The sequence below is a fragment of the Phocoena phocoena genome, chromosome 6 (assembly GCF_963924675.1).
Source record: "Phocoena phocoena chromosome 6, mPhoPho1.1, whole genome shotgun sequence".
NCBI lineage: Eukaryota > Metazoa > Chordata > Mammalia > Artiodactyla > Phocoenidae > Phocoena > Phocoena phocoena.
In genome coordinates, this window is record NC_089224.1 from 62,160,944 (window position 1) to 62,180,803 (window position 19,860).

General features: G+C 39.1%; 1 protein-coding gene across 1 annotated transcript in view; it reads left to right on the forward strand.

Annotated features, from left to right (window-relative positions):
- Window positions 1-19,339, forward strand: part of PUM3 (pumilio RNA binding family member 3) — a 39,208-nt gene extending 19,869 nt beyond the window's left edge. Inside the window, exons 13-18 of the mRNA XM_065879022.1 lie at window positions 3,426-3,506; window positions 10,516-10,658; window positions 11,326-11,548; window positions 13,206-13,293; window positions 15,622-15,712; window positions 19,031-19,339. Of these exons, the coding sequence (XP_065735094.1) occupies window positions 3,426-3,506; window positions 10,516-10,658; window positions 11,326-11,548; window positions 13,206-13,293; window positions 15,622-15,712; window positions 19,031-19,163 (759 nt within the window). The 3' untranslated portion in view covers window positions 19,164-19,339. The remainder of the gene's footprint in view (window positions 1-3,425; window positions 3,507-10,515; window positions 10,659-11,325; window positions 11,549-13,205; window positions 13,294-15,621; window positions 15,713-19,030) is intronic.
- Window positions 19,340-19,860: the final 521 nt, after the last annotated feature.

The window sequence follows — 19,860 nt, forward strand, 5'->3', positions numbered from 1 at the left end:
AATTTTCCATTTTTATTAGATAAGTTTTGAAGACCTGATATTTAGTGTCTAGGTAAATTGCACTTCAGAAACTTGTTACCAATTTTCATTACCACCAAAACATAACAGAAAGTGAAACTTGTCTCTTTTCTTAGATTAAATTTGTAGTGTGGTCAAAGAAAATTTTAGTTAAGTTTTATAATTCTTTGGAATCTTTTGGAGATGGTATAACATCTTTTCGAATGAAATTGGAGGATATAAAAAGTTTTTTCTAAAGGATTAGTTGCCTCAAAAAATAGTATTTCCGTGTATTTAAATACTAAATAGTTTTCCATAATAATTCTAAAATATATGTAGTAGTAAGCATTAGTTTTCAATTTTTGAACTATTTTATGTATTATGTTTTATAGCTTCTAATTTACAGGTGAACTAAAATTAGTGATATCAACAACTTTTCCCTCTGAAAAATCCAATAAGAACTACTGGCATCTAGTGAATACTTGATATAGTAAATGCTAATTCAAATTCAGATAAACTGGTGCTCTGTGATTGTATACATATCTGTTGTCTTCTGTAGGATTCAAGACTAGGAAGAGAGTTAGTATAAAACCACATAGAAGGCAGCTAACTTGGCTGTAACAAAATGAAATAAGAGGTTCTCTAGTGAGTTTTCAGAGTATGAGAGAATTTTATGATTCATAATTCATCATTAAATAAATCTTTTTGTATAACATTTTAGTTTGAATATTTTAAATCAGAAATGAGTAAAAATAGAATATTAATAGAAAGTTCTATTAGGTGGAAGGGAGGGATAAACTAGGATTTGGGATTAACATATACACACTACTATATAGAGTGGATAATCAACAAGGACCTACTGTATAGCGTACGAAGTCTACTTAATATTCTGTAATAATCTAGATGGGAAGAGATTCTGAAAAAAAGATGGATATATGTATATGTCTGACTGAATCACTTTGCTATACACCTGAAACTAATACAGCATTGTAAATCAACAATAGTCCAATATAAAATAAAAATATAAAAATAAAATGACATCAGAAAAAAGTTCTGAAAGGTATTGATAGTAAAAGACACTCTTTTGTAATAAAATTAGATTGTTTTAATTTTACAATTTGGTTACATCAACAGTAAATTTTTTTGGACAACCTCATCCCCACAAGATATTGCAATGTTAGCAAATTAACGATTCAGTGTCTCTTTTATCTCAAGGAGTTGCTTCTAAAGGGGTGAGATAAACTAATGCAACCCATGGATTTGGTCTATGGGTTATTTGGAAGTATTTAATTTCCAAATATTAGGGGTTTCTTGATATACTCTGTATTATTTCAGTCTTTTGAAATTTATAATGACTTATTTTATGGACCAATGGATGGTCTATGTTAATGTCTTGAAAAGAATATGTGGGTGTAGTCCTCTATAAACGTCAGTTAGATCAAAATGGTTTGTAGTGTTTTCATATCATGGATGTTTTTACTGATTTTACTTATCATTGTCTAGTTCTATCAGTTGCTGGGGAAGTGTGTTCAAACTTCCAAGTATAATTGTAGAATTGTCTATTTCTCATTTAAATTCTGTTCCACCTTCTGTATTCACCCAGAGAGATTTTACGCTTGGGTGTGTTTCCGTGTGTGGGACTTAAAAAACCAGAAACCTGTGGTTGTGTACTAGATGCACAACATTCTCTACTTTGTTTCCTTCATTTAATTCATCTCAGGGGTCATTTTATGTCAATATATATTCATCTATCTACCTCTCTCTTGTTAATGACTTTATGATATTTTATTATATGACTTCCATAGTTCATTTAACAAGTCCCTACTATCAGACATGTTAGTTTCTAGTTTTTTATTTCAAATAATTCTCCAGGGCATATCCTTTGTTCGTATGTGGGAGTATGTCTGTAAGATACCTCCCTAGAACTACAGTTGCTGGATCAGAAAGTACATGCATTTAAAATTTTTAGTGTTGTTGTCAGTTGCCCTTAAAGAGGTTGAACCGCTTTACAGTCTCATCAGCAACATAAAAGTGTGCCTGCTCTTCCCCAAACCTTTGCCAAATTAGTATATTATTAAGGGCTTTCACTTTTGTGTATAGGACAGGTGGGATATAGTATTTCATTGTTTTAATTATAGTCCTTACTTAATGAGCATTATTTCATATGCTTAAAGCCATTTGTACTTCTCTTTGTGAACTGATTCTTCATGTTCTTAGCCCGTTCTTAGTTGATTGTTGGTCTTATATATAGTAAAAATGTTAGACCTTTGTTGTTTTTCTCCAGTTTGTTTCTAGTTGAGATGTTATTTCTGCCATATTCATCGGATCTGGCTCTGAATGAGTGCTGGCTGGTAGCAAAAGTCAAATCCCTCTTAAAGTAAAAAAAGATTTATATCATCATCTGGGATACTTAAAAGGAATATGCCACAAGCTTTGAAAACTTTTTTTTTTTTTAACATAAAGTAGAATTTCTTTAAATCTTGGAACAATATCAGCATCATGGAAAAAATTCTGTTATTTCAATAGTAATGATTCTGAAAGTCCTAATGTATATTTGTATGATCTCGTGCTGCTCTCCTTTTTGAAAGCAATTGTTTTTATCTTATTCTCATATTCAGTATATAAGTATATTCTTCTAGTTTCTATTTTAATTATATAGGATTATTTTAAAGAAATTGTACAATATACCAAAGAAAATGAAAAATTATTTGTAATCCTTCAACACAGTGGTGACAGTGTTTTTCCTTCCAGGATTTTCTGTGTATGTGTATTATGTATATTTTGTATATATAATTATATCTAAGTTTATATATTTTCTTTTTTATGATTGCAGTACTCTAGTTTTTTTTTCCCCACTTGTCACTGTAACTTTCTTTGAGTTTAATTTTCAAGTAGCTATTCATTAACAGGATACCTATTTTTGAGAGGTGTTATATTCTGATTAGTTTAAAAAAATGAGTCTCAGCTATTTAATATTGAAGGATGTGCTTACCTGTTTCTGTCTTTTTCTTACTCACCCTAGAATATAATTAACTAGGTCCTGATACAAGAGCACATTTCTTTGAATAACTTTTATCCATCTCATTTATATTATGCTGGATACGTCGTCAGGGTGATAACCTTTTTTTTTTTTTTTTTTTTTTGTGGTACGCGGCCCTCTCACTGTTGTGGTCTCTCCTGTTGTGGAGCACAGGCTCCGGATGCACAGGCTCAGTGGCCATGGCTCACGGGCCCAGCCGCTCCGCGGCGTGTGGGATCTTCCCGGACCGGGGCACGAACCCGCGTTCCTTGCATCGGCAGGCGGACTCTCAACCACTGGGCCACCAGGGAAGCCCCAGGGTGATAACCTTTTAACGTAACTCCTTAGGTGGAAGAAAAGGGAGAATCTGTGTATTTTTTTAACCTTTACTGGCTTTCAATTCCTACAGGGCCAATACTCCCACTTGGTTTTATTGGCGGCGTTTGACTGTATTGATGATACTAAGCTTGTGAAGCAGATAATCATATCAGTAAGTAATTCACATAGTCTTGAATTTAATTTAAATTGATACATCATTTGTGAGTGTGTAAGTTTGATTTCACACGTAGATGTGTAAAGACTTTGAAATGTGTAAATACTTTCTGCCAGTATTTCTTATTTTTTAGTTGCCTTAAGCCTATTTTGGGGGGTTGCTTTATTCCCATACAAACCATAATCCTGTTACTTGATTATTACTAATTAATGTTGCTTTAAATATGTAAAAGACTGCTTAAATTAGGGTAATGTGACTTTTTAGACCACGTAACATACTAAAAGAAAAATTAGCGATGCAGTGTTTAGATTTGATCGGAAATTTATTTTCATAGTAATTCTTCAGTTATTCAAGAACTCATGTCCACCCAGGCAGAAGCTATCCATGACCTTTTTTCTCTCCCTTTGGAGAAACTACCTCTGCATAGCTTATCAATACATCTGTCCTGACTTGAACTGGAGAAGAAAAACTGATGAAGTTCACTCAATTGTGATGGCTTCTTAGAGATTTCATGAAAGCTGGTGTAGAGTTAGATTAAAAATTTTAACTAAAATTAGAATACTAGATTCCTTTTTTCATTTCAGTTTTTTAGCCTGGTATAATGACCATAAAGTGGTACTAATTGAATGCGGTTTACTTAACCCTAAATTTGCCTTCAGAACATCTGAGCTGTTCTCTTATAAAAACTACACCCAAGTAAAAACTGCATTATGAAATAATTTTCTTCTTTCTGCAATGACTGCTCCTTTTCTGACTTGAGATTCTGTGATCCTCTTTTATTTTTTCTTCCTTTATTTCTAGCATGCAAGTTGTGTTAGGTGTATGATAGAGGTTTCAGGGGAAGGCATAAGAAATTGCAACATTGGTAGCAGGGACCGAACTTGGAAATGTTTTAAAAAGCACATAATCAGTATAGACACAGATTATTCATTTGAAAGTTGGTACACATGGATGGGGCCCTTGCAGAAATCTTAGTGACAAAAGCGACTTCCACACCATCTGCAGGGAGAAGCATATGGATGTTCAGAAAGAGAATTTACCTGTTGGCCTGTGGTGGTGCTGTGGCCTCTTTGTAGCCTATCTGGACCAGTTAGAGCTGGCTGATTAGGAAAAATGTCCCAACTAGTGAAGGGATAGGAGATTTGTTTTCTCAGATGCCAGCTGTAAGTCCCAGTGTGTGAATTTCTCATGCCCTTGCTGTCATTTTCCAGCTTTCCCCTTGACTGTTTTAAGATTGTGATGACTTTCTTTGGGATAGGATTGTGGGAAGAAACAAGTTGGCAGGACTTTGATGTTACAAACTGAGTATTTTGACATGTTCCTTGTGACTTTATTACCCTTTTGACTCCAATCAATAATGATTGTTTTTCATTCCAGTGACAGAAATGTGAGGCCATAGATTAGCTAATGAATACAGTTGTTTCATGAAAATGGAAACAGGCTGGGCTATTGAAAGCTTGCTTTTGTTTAATATTTTCATGACAACTAAAATTTGCATAACTGTTCCAAATGGATTTTAAGAGAAACCAAACTTCCTTCAGGATTTGCCACAATTGTCTGCTAGATTAATTTTTTCCAAAGATTTATCCCACTTAAAGCCACAGTTGAAACAGTTTTAATTCTTTGTGCTTATCAGTTTGATAAGCACAACTGTTTAACCCACATTTCTAGTGACTTTCTCATACTTAGGGCAGCTTTCCCTGAGAATGGCCTCATTTGCTGATGTCTTGCCTCCAGCTGACAAATGCTCAACGGGTTTTGTGTATCATTAAACTACGTAGCCAGTGATAAAATTATGGAATGCTAATTGCTCTTGCATTTTCCCCGCCATCCACCACAAAACCTGTTGCAGTATGCAGTGCTTGTTAAAAATACCCAAGAAAGCTTAGTGTTGCAAAACATTCTGTTCAGGGTAACCAGACTCCTGCAAATGTCAGGTTGAAATCACAGCCTGGTCAGTTGAGCCCTCACCTTTCAAAATGGATACACACTGTTTCCCACTTACTTTACTTTCTAAAATAAACATACTTATAAAATCCGACCCTGGAATTGTTGGTATGATGCAACTGCTTTGACAGCAGTGATCCTCTAAAAAGGAAGTAAGTACACTGGCCAATTGCTCTTTGAGAGTGAATATTGACACATACTTTAAAGTGTAGTATCTTTAAGATGCTATACAGAAGATATAAAGGATAATAACAGTGTACACCCAGCCTCCCACCTGATCGGGCATGAAGAAGTAAAACTTGCCAAATACAGTTGAAGTTCAAGCCCTTTGTGTACTTTTTTTTTTTGCATATCCTTGTACCCACCCCCCTCTGCTGTGATGGATTGGTGCTTATTATTTGCATGCATTCCCTTATCCTTTTGCTATATGTAGATGTTTATGGTATTACTTTGCATGTTTACAAATTCTGTATAAGTGATGTGTGTTTTCTCCTGCAACTTGCTTTTTCCTTTTGGCATTATGTTTGTGAGTCATCATCAGGGAGGGGTCAGGAAGCTTTTTTAATAAAGGGTCAGATAGTAATTATTTTAGGGTTTGTGAGTCATGTATGGTCTCTGTCGCGTATTCTTGTTTGCTTTGTTTTTTGTTTAGCAACACTTTAAAATGTAAAAAAAAAAAAAAAATATATATATATATATATTTATATATATATATATATATTCTTAGCTCACAGGATGTACAAAAACAGGCTGCTGGTTAGATTTGACCTACAGGCCATGGTTTACCCACCACTGTTCTAAACCATTCATTTTTCAATGCCAAATAGTTTTTTACTCTATGAATATACCACAGTTGATTTTTCCATTTTTTCTGTTGATGGACATTTAGGTTGTTTATAGTATTTGTAACTTTAAACATTCATATTATTTTTTGCTATTCCAAATAATTCTGTAAGCATTCTTGTATGTCTCCTCGTTTCTCAAAGGCATTTACTTAGCAGAGCTGTGGGTTGCCAGATATGCTGCCCGTATATATAGAGTCATGTGTCTGTGTTTCCCACGCAGCCACTACAAAACCTGTTGCATTATGCAGTGCTTTTAAAAATAGCCAAGAAAACTTAGTGTTGCTAAGCATTGTATTCAGAGTAACTGGATTTCCTGAAATGTCAGGTTGAAATCATAGCCTAACAAACACTCCTTTTCTCTTTAAGACCAGGCTCCAATTCAATCTCCAGATAATGTTCTCTGATCTCTCAGCCAGACCTGCTCTCCCCATTCTCTCAACTCTTATAATTTTTGTCTTTGCCGTCTGTTCATTTAGCAGTAAATTGTGATCCGACCCAGGGCTTACAAACTCAGAAACATTCATTGACCAGGCAGGTAAATGAGTGAGGCAGGCCAGGCTGGGAGGGGCTGGGCGGGGCGGGGGAACTAGAATGCACATGCCCTGTCCAAGGCGGTAGCCACCCTTGGCTCCAGCCTCTGGGAGTGTGAGCCCCATGGTGATAGATCTTCCAATTTATTTTTCTTTTTTAATTGTGATAAAATTTACCATCTTAGCCATTTTTAAGTATATAGTTAAGTGGTATTAAGTGTAGTCACACTGTTGTACAACCAATCTCCAGAACTTTTTCATCTTGCAAAACCAAAACTCTGTACGTTTAATAACCTCATCCCAATTTTTTGAGTGCAGCCAAAAAGTTGGACTTTTGTATAGAATCACCACATTTTTTAAAACAAAACACTCAAGAGGCTGCAGTCACTGCCAGTGATCTAACCTTCTTCTTACACTTCTGTTTTTATCCATTATTTAAATCTCTTATTTTTATTTTTAACTTTTAAAGAGTTCCTCTTGCCTCTTCTGCTAGATTTTAGCTCTTTAAGGTTAAGGTCAGCCTGTGTTTCTTTTTGTTCACACACAACCTCCCATAGAGGAACACGCACCATGGATGGGCATGGTGCTCAGTAATGTGTGTTGCATTTTGCATTTCTTTCTTCCACTGAAAATGCATAAGTGCTCTAACCTTACTTCCAGTGTTCACCTTTCATTTTGACCTGTACCTTTTCCTTTTAAAAGAGGGTTGGCAAAACAAGAATGCCAAAGAATCTGACAAGTGTCCAACACAAGGTCAGAATGGCCACACATTTTCACAAGGGAGATCTTTTGTTGTTCTTGCACTTTTCTTCTGTTTACATACCTGCTTTAGAGTAAAGCATAAGGGGAAGATATTACAACAGTGGTCCTTCTTGTGATTTTCTCTAAGTAAGAGGGAAAGTGAATTGAAAACCTTTACATTTGAACCTTCATTGTTGGGGCTCTTTGCTCTTTTGAGGATGCCAAACTCATGACTCCCATCAGCTTTATTTAACCTCCATAGTTAAAGATGCTGTATATTGATGGGTGTTTTCCATATGAAGATAATTACTTTATAGCAGTTTCCAGTTTATAGTGTGAATTTTCTGATTTGCTCCTGGTAGTGGCCCACAGGTGGGGCAGGTGTATCATTTCCTTTTGCAGATGAGGGAATTGATGTATAGAGAGGTTAAAGGATTTTCCAAAGGCTACACAGCTTGAACCCAAAGACCAAATTCAGCACAAATCATCTGCTCTGTAGCTGCCTCTTCTCTATCCCTACGTGTTTTGACATTCAGTGTTCTCCAGGTGATCATCTAGAAATTTCTCTCCTCTGTGTGTGACCCAGGTTAAAGAGAAATGAATTAGTACTCCATAAAATAGCATCACTCATACTGTTTTATTTTTTCCGAGATGAATGATTTTGATGGTAGGAAACCAGGAATAAGGGGGAGTTGGGGGAGAATTAACTGATATCACATTTTTAAGTAAACATTTTTTAGTTTCATATGATTGTTAGTTTATAAACATTGCACTCTTTTAAGAATCTTAGACCAACATAAGTGTAGATTCTAAATTCCTTAATTACAGACTGAAAGGTAGTAAAAGTTCAGTGAATTTGGGCACTAGTCCTTGAGTAGTATTTTTGCAAGGATTTTATATGCATCTTGTGTTAAGGTGAAACCATTTCTGCCCAAGCCAGATACGATGCACTAGTCCTTAAGTATAGAACCCACAGAGAAGATCAAGTACATTGAAGACTACATTGCTGGCTTCATGCCACCCCTTTTCCTGCTAGGCCAAGAAAAAAAAAGTTAATTAAAAATAAATAGCAGCCATTTATGTTCTTCACTGCCTACTCTCCCCCTCCCTTTTTTTTTCTTTTTTTAAAGCAAGTGTTTTTTTTTTTGGTTGTTGTTGTTGTTGTTGTTTTGCGGTACGCGGGCCTCTCACCGTTGTGGCCTCTCCCGTTGCGGAGCACAGGCTCCGGACGCGCAGGCCCAGCGGCCATGGCTCACGGGCCCAGCCGCTCTGCGGCATGTGGGATCTTCCCGGACCGGGGCACGAACCCGTGTCCCCTGCATCGGCAGGTGGACTCTCAACCACTGCGCCACCAGGGAAGCCCAAAGCAGGTGTTTTAAAGGTATAATACCCCAAAGGGTTTTTTAAGGACAGCAAAGTTGTGGAGATTTTTTAATGATTGTACAAATTGGCCTAAGCTATGTATCATTCTCAGTCTCCTCTTTAAACTGATTAAAGCATTTATCTTCTTTTATGAGTTGGTTAAACCTTAAATAAAGCCACACTAAAAGTAGCCCGTATTTGTGGCACTAAATGCCTCTTTTTCAAAAATGCATATCTTGAGTCTACTTTGGGACACGTTTACCTTTAAATTGCAAAAGAGCTCCCATCCCCATGAAGTGATGTACATTTTTTTTCTGTCTTCCCCTTTAGTACTGAAATTTTACGTCATTTTTTCTGAGTGGTTAAAATTTATATTCATTTTCAGGTGGTTAGATCTGTTGCACCTATTTTCTAGCTTGTTTTTTTGTTTTTTTTTTCCCTGCACTGAAATTACTAATCTCGTTGTAATCAGTAGGCACTCAAGAGAATAGCAGATCTGAGTATATCATCTCCTGGAGAATTCCTTTCCTTAAGAATGGGGTGTATGTTTTCTTTGAAAGAGACTAGAGTTGAAGTCAGAGGAGCAGAACTAGTGAGAGCCCTTGCACTGCCACTCTCATGTCCTCCTGCAGGTCACCTCCCCCCTTTCTGAGCCCCTCATCTGTAAAGCTGGGTGGTTGGACTGAATTCTTTCTGTGGCCCCAGCCAGTTCTGAAGAATCTCTGGTGTTCAGACACACATGGCTTCGAATATTAGGTTTGCTATAAGAAATAGGAACGTTAGAGAGGGAAAGACTAATGATTTTTCTGTTGCATACGTAGAATAAACGAATTTTTAAACAATGATTTTTCTGTCTTTGCAAATATCGCCAAATCTACACAGGAGCTCAGTTGGGGTGGGGATGACATTGCCTTTGTTCCTTAATCAAACAACTAGAAAAGGAGGTTACTGTTCTTGTTAAGTTGATTGGAGATGTCATAGAATGCAGTTATTTGTAACTGCTCCATGGAGTCTTTCTGCATTTACTTCCCTCCCCGCTCTTTTTGTTTTCCACGTGATACTTAAACAGCCTTCATTTGCCATGAGTAAGTAACCTAACTTTAAAAGCCTTTATCCACTTGTTCTATTTAACAGAGTTTCTTTATCTCCTTTCACATACATCTCATTAGGGAAATTCTAATAAGAATGGTCGTCATCAATGCTGCTGCTCCATTTAAGTGCAGCTGCAAATTAACTGTATCTGCTCAGTGGGCCCAGCAAGCAATGTCCCTAGTAATAGTGGCCTAAGAAATATTGGTTACAATGAATGAGATAACTCCTTTAGACATATATTTTTTAAGTTCTTGAGCTTGGTTGGTTAAATACAGATGGATTGTTCAGTAATGCTAGTCCCAGTAGAGAGGCAGTTCTGTATTCCGAGTGTAAATTTCTTTGTGCTTTAATGAGACGACTCCAGAACTAGCTGTACATTTTTCATTAAGTACATTGGGGAAAAGTTATGTATCCTTCTTTACCATTCAGATTACAATCATAGTTTATTTTAAGCATATAGATTCACTTTTTGTTTCTATAATTTTACAGGAAATTATTAATTCCTTGCCTAACATAGTCAATGACAAATATGGAAGGAAGGTCCTGTTGTATTTACTAAGCCCCAGAGATCCTGCACACACGGTAAGAGAGATCATTGAAGTTCTGCAGAAAGGAGACGGTAACGCACACAGGTGAGGGACAGTAGAATAAAGGGCTTGGGCCCTTTATTCCTCTGCTCTGATTGTTCATTCATTTTGAGTGGCATGTGCTTCCATAAATCTACTCACATGTGTACACCTCTCATGCTCCCTCCCTCTCTAAAACTCCAAAGGTGAATTCCATTTTTAAGCCTGTAGTTTTGGCAGATTCTTAAAGTTTTTATCCTGAAAAGGAAATGAAAGCATCATGCCAAAAGAACGCCTCCGAGGCCCGGCACATAGTAGGCACTCGGGTGTGTGTTTTGCTTTATGTTTAAAGCAACTGGTACCACTTAATCAAGTACTCTAGGGAGCAGAATCCATAAAGTAGTCTAAACATGTGTTGAAAGATATTTTGTTATTGTCGTTATTTGGTTTGGGGTTGGTTCGGGATTTTTTTTTTTTTTTTTTTGTATTACGCAAGGCAAGCTTCACTTATTGAGCGCTCATTCTGTGCCACGCACTGTTCAGATCCTGGGGACACAAAGATGAAAGACAGATATCCCGCCCTCAAACTGCTTATCTACATGCACAACAGAAATTAGACAACAGAGCGTGGCACAAACTGTTATAAGCCCTTAGAGATTTCTGTGATAATAAAACACCATATTTCCTTTGCTATTTATCTTACCTTAATTCTTCATTCAACATGTTACCACAGTAAGAAAGATACAGAGATCCGCCAACGAGAACTGTTAGAATCCATTTCTCCAGCTTTGCTAAGCTACCTGCAAGGACACGCCCAAGAGGTGGTGCTGGATAAGTCTGCGTGTGTGCTTGTGGCTGACATCCTGGGAGCTGCCGTTGGAGATGTGCAGCCTGCCATGAATGCCGTCGCCAGTTTGGCAGCGGCAGAGCTGCATCCTGGTGGCAAGGATGGAGAGGTACTGTGCTATCGTGAGACAGGCGGGAAAGCCACAGTGGCTGCAAAAACTCCAATCACTGGGAACATTGCTATAAAGAGAATTTTAGTGATAATTAACTCACCTCATACCCACAGTACATTTGGAAATTGCGAATTCAAAACAGTGCTGTTAACACTCACTGTCTTCTGATGACTCCACATACCTGTAGAGTAAAAACAAAATCCTCTTAATGCTGTCCATGATTGACCCAGGCTGTCTTTCCAGCATATTCTGTGTTCTTAATTTTGTTTTGAATTTGCTGTGGACTTTTGCACTTCCTTCATTTGTATGTACTTCTTTTCTCAACCTCACGTGCTACTTATGTTTCCATTTTCCTGCGCTCTTCCTGTAGAAAGCCTTATTAACCCTTCCAAGGGCCTTGGAATCCTTCTCTGTGAAGTCTCCCTTAATTCCCTCTCAATCAGAAAGTTTTTGCTCTTTCTGAAAGCTCCTGCCTGTGTTATTTGGGCCTTGTGTTATTCTGCCTTGTATCTTAAGTTTCTTGGTTCATGCACTGGATATGTGCTAGGCAGTGGTCAACACCCCCCCACCCCCCAAAAGGAGAATACCATTTGGGGAAACACAATACTTACATAAATATGCACACAAATGATTATTTATTGTAGAATAGAGATACGTGCTGTGAAGGAAAACGCTACGTTCTATGGGATTATATACAAATGGGAGCCAGCCTGTCCCAGGAGGGCTTCCTGAGGCAGTGAAAGCTAAGCTGAGACCCAAAGGACTGGTAGCTGAGTGAAGAAAGAAGATTCTAGGCAGAGAGAAGAGCGTGTGCGGCCGCCTTGGAGGAAGGAAGAAGCTCGGCATGTTTGAGAACAGGAGGCTCAGGGGGCTGGAAATCAGTGAGCAAAGGGAAGAGGAAGGCGGAAGCCAGATCCTGCCAGGCCCTCGCCCCGCGCTGGGTTGTGAGCTCCTGATGGACCCACATGGATGGGGAGCCCACTGTTTTCTGACACAGGAGATGGGGAAAGAAATGGGCCATGGATCTTAGAGACACCCTGGCTCCTGCCCTCACGGGGCAGATCCTGTTAACAAATTGGGACGATGCATGTGTAATGAAAGTTCCTCTGTAAGGACACAGGGCCTGTTGTCTCCCGTGCTGGACAAGGAGAGGTCCTAGGAGATCTCTGTGCGAGCAGTTGGTATGGCCCTTGAAAAGGAGTGAGGTTAAGCTGAAAGATGCTTTCTTGGCCTGCTTGTCAGCTAGTGCTCCTCGGGCATCACCTTAAATGATGATTTAAACATCATTCAGCATTTAGGTTTTAATGTGTCTGCTGTAGTGTTCTGTCCCATCGGTTTCTTTGCTCCTCAGAATTGCGTATGACAATCTGGAAAGTGGTTAGTGTGATCTTAAGATGAGCCTGGTGGTGGAGCTGTTCAAACTGGAGCTCATGAAGCTGAATGTGAGCTGCCTCAGTGGCCATGCTGTGTTGAATAACCATCTTCATTTCAGTCAGGGTTGGAGTAGATCTCTCGTCCCTCCAGGATAGTAGTCGTAGATAAAGACCTCTTAAGCCTTTTGGAACTTTCAACTCGCCTGAGACTTTATCTGTATGTGGTGATATAGAGTGGATGAAAACAGCTTTTTAATTAATGTGTTCTTGACCCCTCACAGCTTCACGTTGCAGAACATCCTGCAGGACATCTAGTTCTGAAGTGGTTAATAGAGCAAGATAGAAAGATGAAAGAAAGTGGACGAGAAGGTAGGCTGTGCAACTTGACCTTTTCTTGTATTGGGTGTGGAATTTCAGTCATATCTGGCATCCCTGAACTTTATGCCGGCCATTTAAGTTCAAATGAGAGTCTGTTGAGTTTGTGAGTAAGAAATGATTTAGTGGTTGCAAATAATGCTTCTTCCCCCTGGAAGTTTGTCTCCTAGAATCCTTTAATTTTCTTTCCCTTTCCCACCCTCCCTCTCTTTCTCTCCTCCCTCCTCTGCTGCTTCAGGCTTCAAAACGGGCTTGTCCAACATTCTAAAATGCCGTTTTATTCTTTGAGGATGGTGAGAGCAGAGTAGGAGGGCCAGTTTGTGAGTATCATCATCCCAGTTGAAAAGCATATTTATCTTTAGTTTTGAGGAAAGGATAAGCAGAAGAAAATTACCCTCATCAGGGAATTTTGAACTGGTGCCTATTTGGCATTGAAATATATATGACCAAAGAGCAAGCCAGGCCTTGGCACTTCCTGGTTTTTCATAAACCTTACAGCTGCTCTGTAGAAACTCAGCTCTCAAGAGGAGGACAGCATCTTTTATTTATTGATGAGTGAAAACTTGCATATCATTCCCCTCTCAGTCCTGTCTTTGACCAGACCTTCTCTTTCTAAATTCAAACTCCATCTGGTATTTTAGCCACTAAAGAGGCTTCCTCCCACTGAGTTAAAACAGTTTGGGCTTTCTGTTACTGTGTCTGAAAAAAGTGACAGATCATGAATTTATGTCTTGAGGCAAGTTGCAGTTCTAATGGCTAATGAGGCAACCAGTATAGTAATAGAACTGTTACTTCTCACTCTAACTTTAAGAACAGAGACTTGGGCCTATTTCTCACTGTAAATTTTTTAGAAAAGAGGAAGCTTCTGGTAATAAATTTTGAAGAAAAAATAATGTATTGAATTATCTTTTTATTATTAAAAAGTTGGTGCATATGTCAGAAAAGTCATCTTGCTTTTAAAATCCAAGCAATTTTCTAGTGACTTTTCTCCTCATTTAGATTGCCATGGCAACCCTAAAACACATCTGTTTGAACTTGATGTATTTGTCATTTTCATGTAGCACCAAATGAGTGGCTAGCTGTCCTGGTGATCTGTTGCCGTGTAACAAGCCACCTCAAAACTTAGTTTTCAAAACAACAGTCATTTGGTCAGTGTTTGGTGGAGCTCAGAAGCTCTACTCTGAGTCATCTGGGGCTGCTTGGCTTGGGGTTGGATTATCCACTTTCATAATGGCTGGCAGTGGCTAAGTCCAGCAGCCTCGCTTCCTCTCCCTAGGCTGTGGGTTTCCTCACAATATAGTGGTTGAGTTTTAGAAGGACAAAGTAGGTGGATGGTACTTTCATGATTTAGCCTCAGAAGTTATTTAAGGGCAGTTGTACGGTACTCCCTTGATTAAGTCAGTCACAAAGGCCCACCCAGTTCGAAAGGAGAAGACATCAGTTCCACCTTTGGATGAGGGAGTGGCACTATTCTAGAAGCATACACAGACAGGAGATATTGTGTGGTCACCTTTGGAAAACATTGTCTGCCTCACCGGCTGATTTCTGTCCCTCTTGAGCATGTACCACGAAGAGTAAAATCGTCGCGGGCCTCTTGGCTTTTAAAGGCTCCTCATATTTGGGTATCTTTGAATTTTACAGCTACCTACCCAAGATGTTTGCCTTTAAGATAGGTTGTCCCCACCTCCGTCTGTACCAGATCCTAGTCTTCAGAATTTCTCCTTTGTCCAAGAGTTAGTTAACACTTAGGTGGCACAGGGAATAAGATAATACACTCTGAGACCTTGGGAATCAGATATACTATAATAACAAAAGATGAATCGTATTTTTGATGGGTGAACGAATGTTTAGTATTGTAGAGAGAAATTGCCAGGTGTAAGCCAGAATAGTCATTTGACCGTTAATTGTGTACAAGGCACCTTCTGAGTGAGCATTTTCCTTGAGGGGAGACTTGATTTTAACCAAACAGGAGGTGCTGCTGTCAAACATTTACTTCCTGAATAATTTTCAGGTCAGGGTTAAATCATTAAATAGTACAAAGAAATGCAAACATGACCGAGCGAGCATTTTATAAGAAGTCATTGTTTCTCTTGAGTAATTACTGCTAAACATAGCTGAGGATTTGGGTCAGAGTGGCGAGAAATGGCTATATTAAAAATGCATTGCATAAAGCTGAGCTAGAATTTTTAGTGTTAAGTGATACTGGGTGAGAACGCTTTATTAGCTTTCTCGTTAAAACAGGTTTCCAGCTTTAAGCGTAGTAGGGAGAGAGATGGGGAGTTTAAATCTGGGTATATGATGTTCATTAAGTTTATTTTACAGGTTGTTTTGCAAAAACACTCGTAGAGCTTGTTGGTATGAAGAACCTGAAGTCCTGGGCTAGTGTCAATCGAGGAGCCATTATTCTTTCCAGGTGTGTAGCAAGTGTGCCCTTTTTCTGCTTAGGGTCCTCGTCCTCAATGCCCGTGGGTGCGCAGCATGCTTCCTTCACGCTTACTTCTCAGTTCTAATGTCTGTTTCCGATAGCCCAGCATTCCTGTCAGTTACTCTTGGTCTAGACAAGTACACCAAATATTAGAGAGCAAATGTAACTCTTTGCATCAGTCCTTACAGTTTTTTTTTTTTTTTTTTTTTTGGCGGTACGCGGGCCTCTCACTGTTGTGGCCTCTCCCGCTGCGGAGCACAGGCTCCGGACGCGCAGGCTCAGCGGCCGTGGCTCACGGGCCCAGCCGCTCCGCGGCATGTGGGATCTTCCCGGACCGGGGCACGAACCCGCGTCCCCTGCATCGGCAGGCGGACTCTCAACCACTGCGCCACCAGGGAAGCCCCTTCAATATATATTTTGATTTGGTACACATATACTCACAAATACGTACATTCCAGACGGGCATTCATTATTTTTAGGTACATCAGTATCTCCAAGTACATGGGTGATACAGATCACTAGTTTATTTCTCATTAAAATTAGCTAATTTTCCAGTTGGTGTTGAACAGCCAGAGTCTATTAGCTGAAACATGAACTTTTTGACATGAATTTCTTTACTGGGCATTTGGAATGTTAACACCTACTGACACATCCTTTCATTACACTCAGTTAGCTAAAAATTATGGCAATGCTGTAAAATTAATTTTTTTTAACATCTTTATTGGAGTATAGTTGCTGATTCACTTTGTTATACAGCTATATGTATACATATAACCCCATATCCCTTCCCTCTTGCATCTCCTTCCCACCCTCCCTCTCCCACTCCTCTAGGTGGTCACAAAGCACCGAGCTGATCTCCCTGTGCTATGCGGCTGCTTCCCACTAGCTATCTATATTTGGTAGTGTATATATGTCAATACTACTCTCTCACTTCATCCCAGCTTACCCTCCCCGCTCCCCGTGTGTTCAAGTCCATTCTTTGTGTCTGCGTCTTTATTCCTGTCCTGCCCCTAGGTTTATCAGAGCATTTTTTAAAATTTTAGATTCCATATATGTGTGTTAGCATACCGTATTTACTTTTCTCTTTCTGACTTACTTCAGTCTGTATGACAGACTCTGGGTCCATCCACCTCATTACAAATAGCTCAATTTCGTTTCTTTTTATGGCTGAGTAATATTCCATTGTATATGTGCCACAGAACCAGGAAGAAATAGAAAATATAAACAGACCAGTCACAAGCACTGAAATTGAGACTGATTAAAAATCTTCCAACAAACAAAAGTCCAGGACCAGATGGCTTCACAGGCGAATTCTGTCAAACATTTAGAGAAGAGCTAACACCTATCCTTCTCAAACTCTTCCAAAATATAGCAGAGGGAGGAACACTTCCAAAGTCATCCTACGAGGCCACCATCACCGTGATACCAAAACCAGACAAAGATGTCACAAAGAAAGAAAACTACAGGCCAATATCACTGATGAACATAGATGCAAAAATCCTCAACAAAATTAATTTTTAAAGATTGCTCATCAATCAGAGCTCCCCTTGGGTGGATTTGAAACATAAGGAGGATACTGTAGGTTTATTATGGAATATTCCTTAAAACAGGAATATGAAATATCTGAACATGAAGTATCTGAGGTTCTAAAGGGAAGTGAAACTGGAGATAAATTAATAATTGATTAATATAATAATTATTTTTATTTGGCGTTAGAATATTGTCATGTGCTTGTTTGGCAAAATTCTTTCCTTGTTTATATTTTTCTTTAAAACTCATGCAGTATGTGTATGTGTGCGTGTTTGTTTTTGTTTGTTTGTTTTGCTAAATCTTTTTTAGAGTAAGTGACAAAGTGTCATTCTGGGTGAAAAAGTCAGCCTTGTATGCAGTCTGAAAAATAACTCAGGGAAGCATAATTCTCTAGCATTTAAATGCATGAGCTCTAGACAGACTGCCTGGGTTCCAGTCCCAGCTCACTGTGTGGCCTTAGGCAAATTACTCAGCTTTTCTGAGCCTTAACTTTCTTGGATGTAAAAGGAGATTAATAATAATCCTAGGTTGTTATGAAAACTAAATGGGATGATGCATACATAATGCTTAGCATTATGTTTAATGCGTGTGTTCAGTAAATATTAACTTGTGTCACTATTATGCACTGTGTGACTGTGCGTTTAGCCAAGGTTTATAAAATAAGAACACCTATGAGTCACAAGTCTATTGGGAGGGCACTTTACTTTTCAGCTTTGCAGGTGGCAAGCAGTACTTGTTGCTTGTCTTCCACAAGCATGTCCTCCTCTCTGTGGACATGATGGAAATTATTGGGACCAGGGTCTTTCAAACATGCCAAGTGATTTCTTTCTCGGTTGTGTTTCAGTGGTCAGCATTTCAACGTGGTCATGAGGACGTCGTGAGAGAATAGGAAATTCGGCCCTGGGGTTTGGTGGTTGAGTGCCTGTAACTTGGCCCCTATTTAGAGAAAGGGGCCTACTTGTTGCCAGTCTGAAGAGCTCTGCTCTCCTGTGATAAAGTACGCCAGCAAGGTCTCAGAGAGCAGAGCTGACCTCATTTTGTTGAACGAGTCACACTGATCGAGTGGTTAACTAGGAACCCGGCTCTGGCTACAGGTGCTTCAGATACAGGATCATGTGAGCCTCAAAACACAGCCCTGTGAAGAAGGCGGGTTCTTTTGTTCCCATTCTGCAGGCCAGGAAACTGAGTCTTTGAGAATTTAAATAGCATGCTCTTGGTTGTATAGTTACTGAGTGGCGGAGGCAGGTTTCAGATCTGGGCAGTTAAGCTCCAAGGTAAAGCTCTTTACGCCTTCACTCAGTGTTTTGGCAATAGAGTTCAGTAAGAAGGCCATTCATTAACTGCTTACCTTTCATGCTCCCCACCGTTCCTCCGTGTACACCTATTCACGCATGTTAATTCAGTCACTCAGCATTTCTTGACTGTCTGCTCTGTGTACATGGTGCCATGAGATAAATAAAGCACAGGGTCCTTGCTCCTGAGCTTTTCTAGGTGGAGAAGGAAAGGTAGAATAAATGTAGTAAACAATTTTAAGTGGGAGAAGGGTGTTCGTCCTAAGACAAAGTGAAAGCAAGACCTATTACGTGGTTTTAGAATATAGGCTACTAGCCTCCATCATTCATCTGATCAATGGGGAAAAAAAAGTATAGTTACACAACTTGTCTCACAAGTCAATGACTTTTTTGTACTGTGTGCGAAGGTAGTATTTGCAGACAATCTAAGGGTTTTTTATGAAATTTAATTTTTTGCTTGTTAATTTTTGTCTTCTCTCTTCAGCCTTCTCCAGAGCTCTGATCAAGATGTTGCAAATAAAGTCAAAGCTGGATTGAAAAGCCTTATTCCCACATTGGAAAAAAGCAAAAACACCAGCAAAGGAATAGAAATGCTACTTGAAAAACTGACTGCCTAGTTAGAAACTGTTAAGAACAAGTTGGAGTCATTTTTCCTCTTCTGTTTCCCCAGTACAGAAAAGAAGGGCTAGGGTCCATCTTACTGGTAATTTGGGTGCTCTGTATATGTGTTTCTTCTTTGTATAAGAATCTATTGATAAAATGATTTCTAAAAATGGCCTTTTTAAGAAAAAAATCTCAGCCTTCTCTTTTATCATATTGAATAGTAAGCAGATTACAATGTAAAATGTTTAACAGTCATGCACAGTGAGACCAGCCAAATTTATATAAAATAGTTGTGTGCATTGATTCAGGGGAGAAGACATCTTCAGTGAACAGTAGTCTGAGAGGGCTTCATGGAGGAGGAGGAACCTGAGAGTTTCCTGCTTCAGAGGAAGGCAGGATGTGGTAAAGGAGAGCCACGGGGAGTCCCTGGTGGGAGCAGTGAGGTGGCAGTCAATGGTTTTGAACTGAACTTCAGGAAGGCTTGGGGCTTGTTGGGTACAGTCATGGGGATACTCTGCATCCAGGACAGCTGCATTCCTAGCTGCCTTATGGATTGGGTGCCATGTTAGATTTTATTTGAAACAAGCCACTCCAGGAAGTTAAGATTTTTAAGAGGAAATGTGCTGAATGAATTAGGGGATCATAGTGGGTAGCAGTGTTAAGGTCATTGTCACAGGAGAAATCTTCCCGTCTTTGAAACTGGGCCTTCCA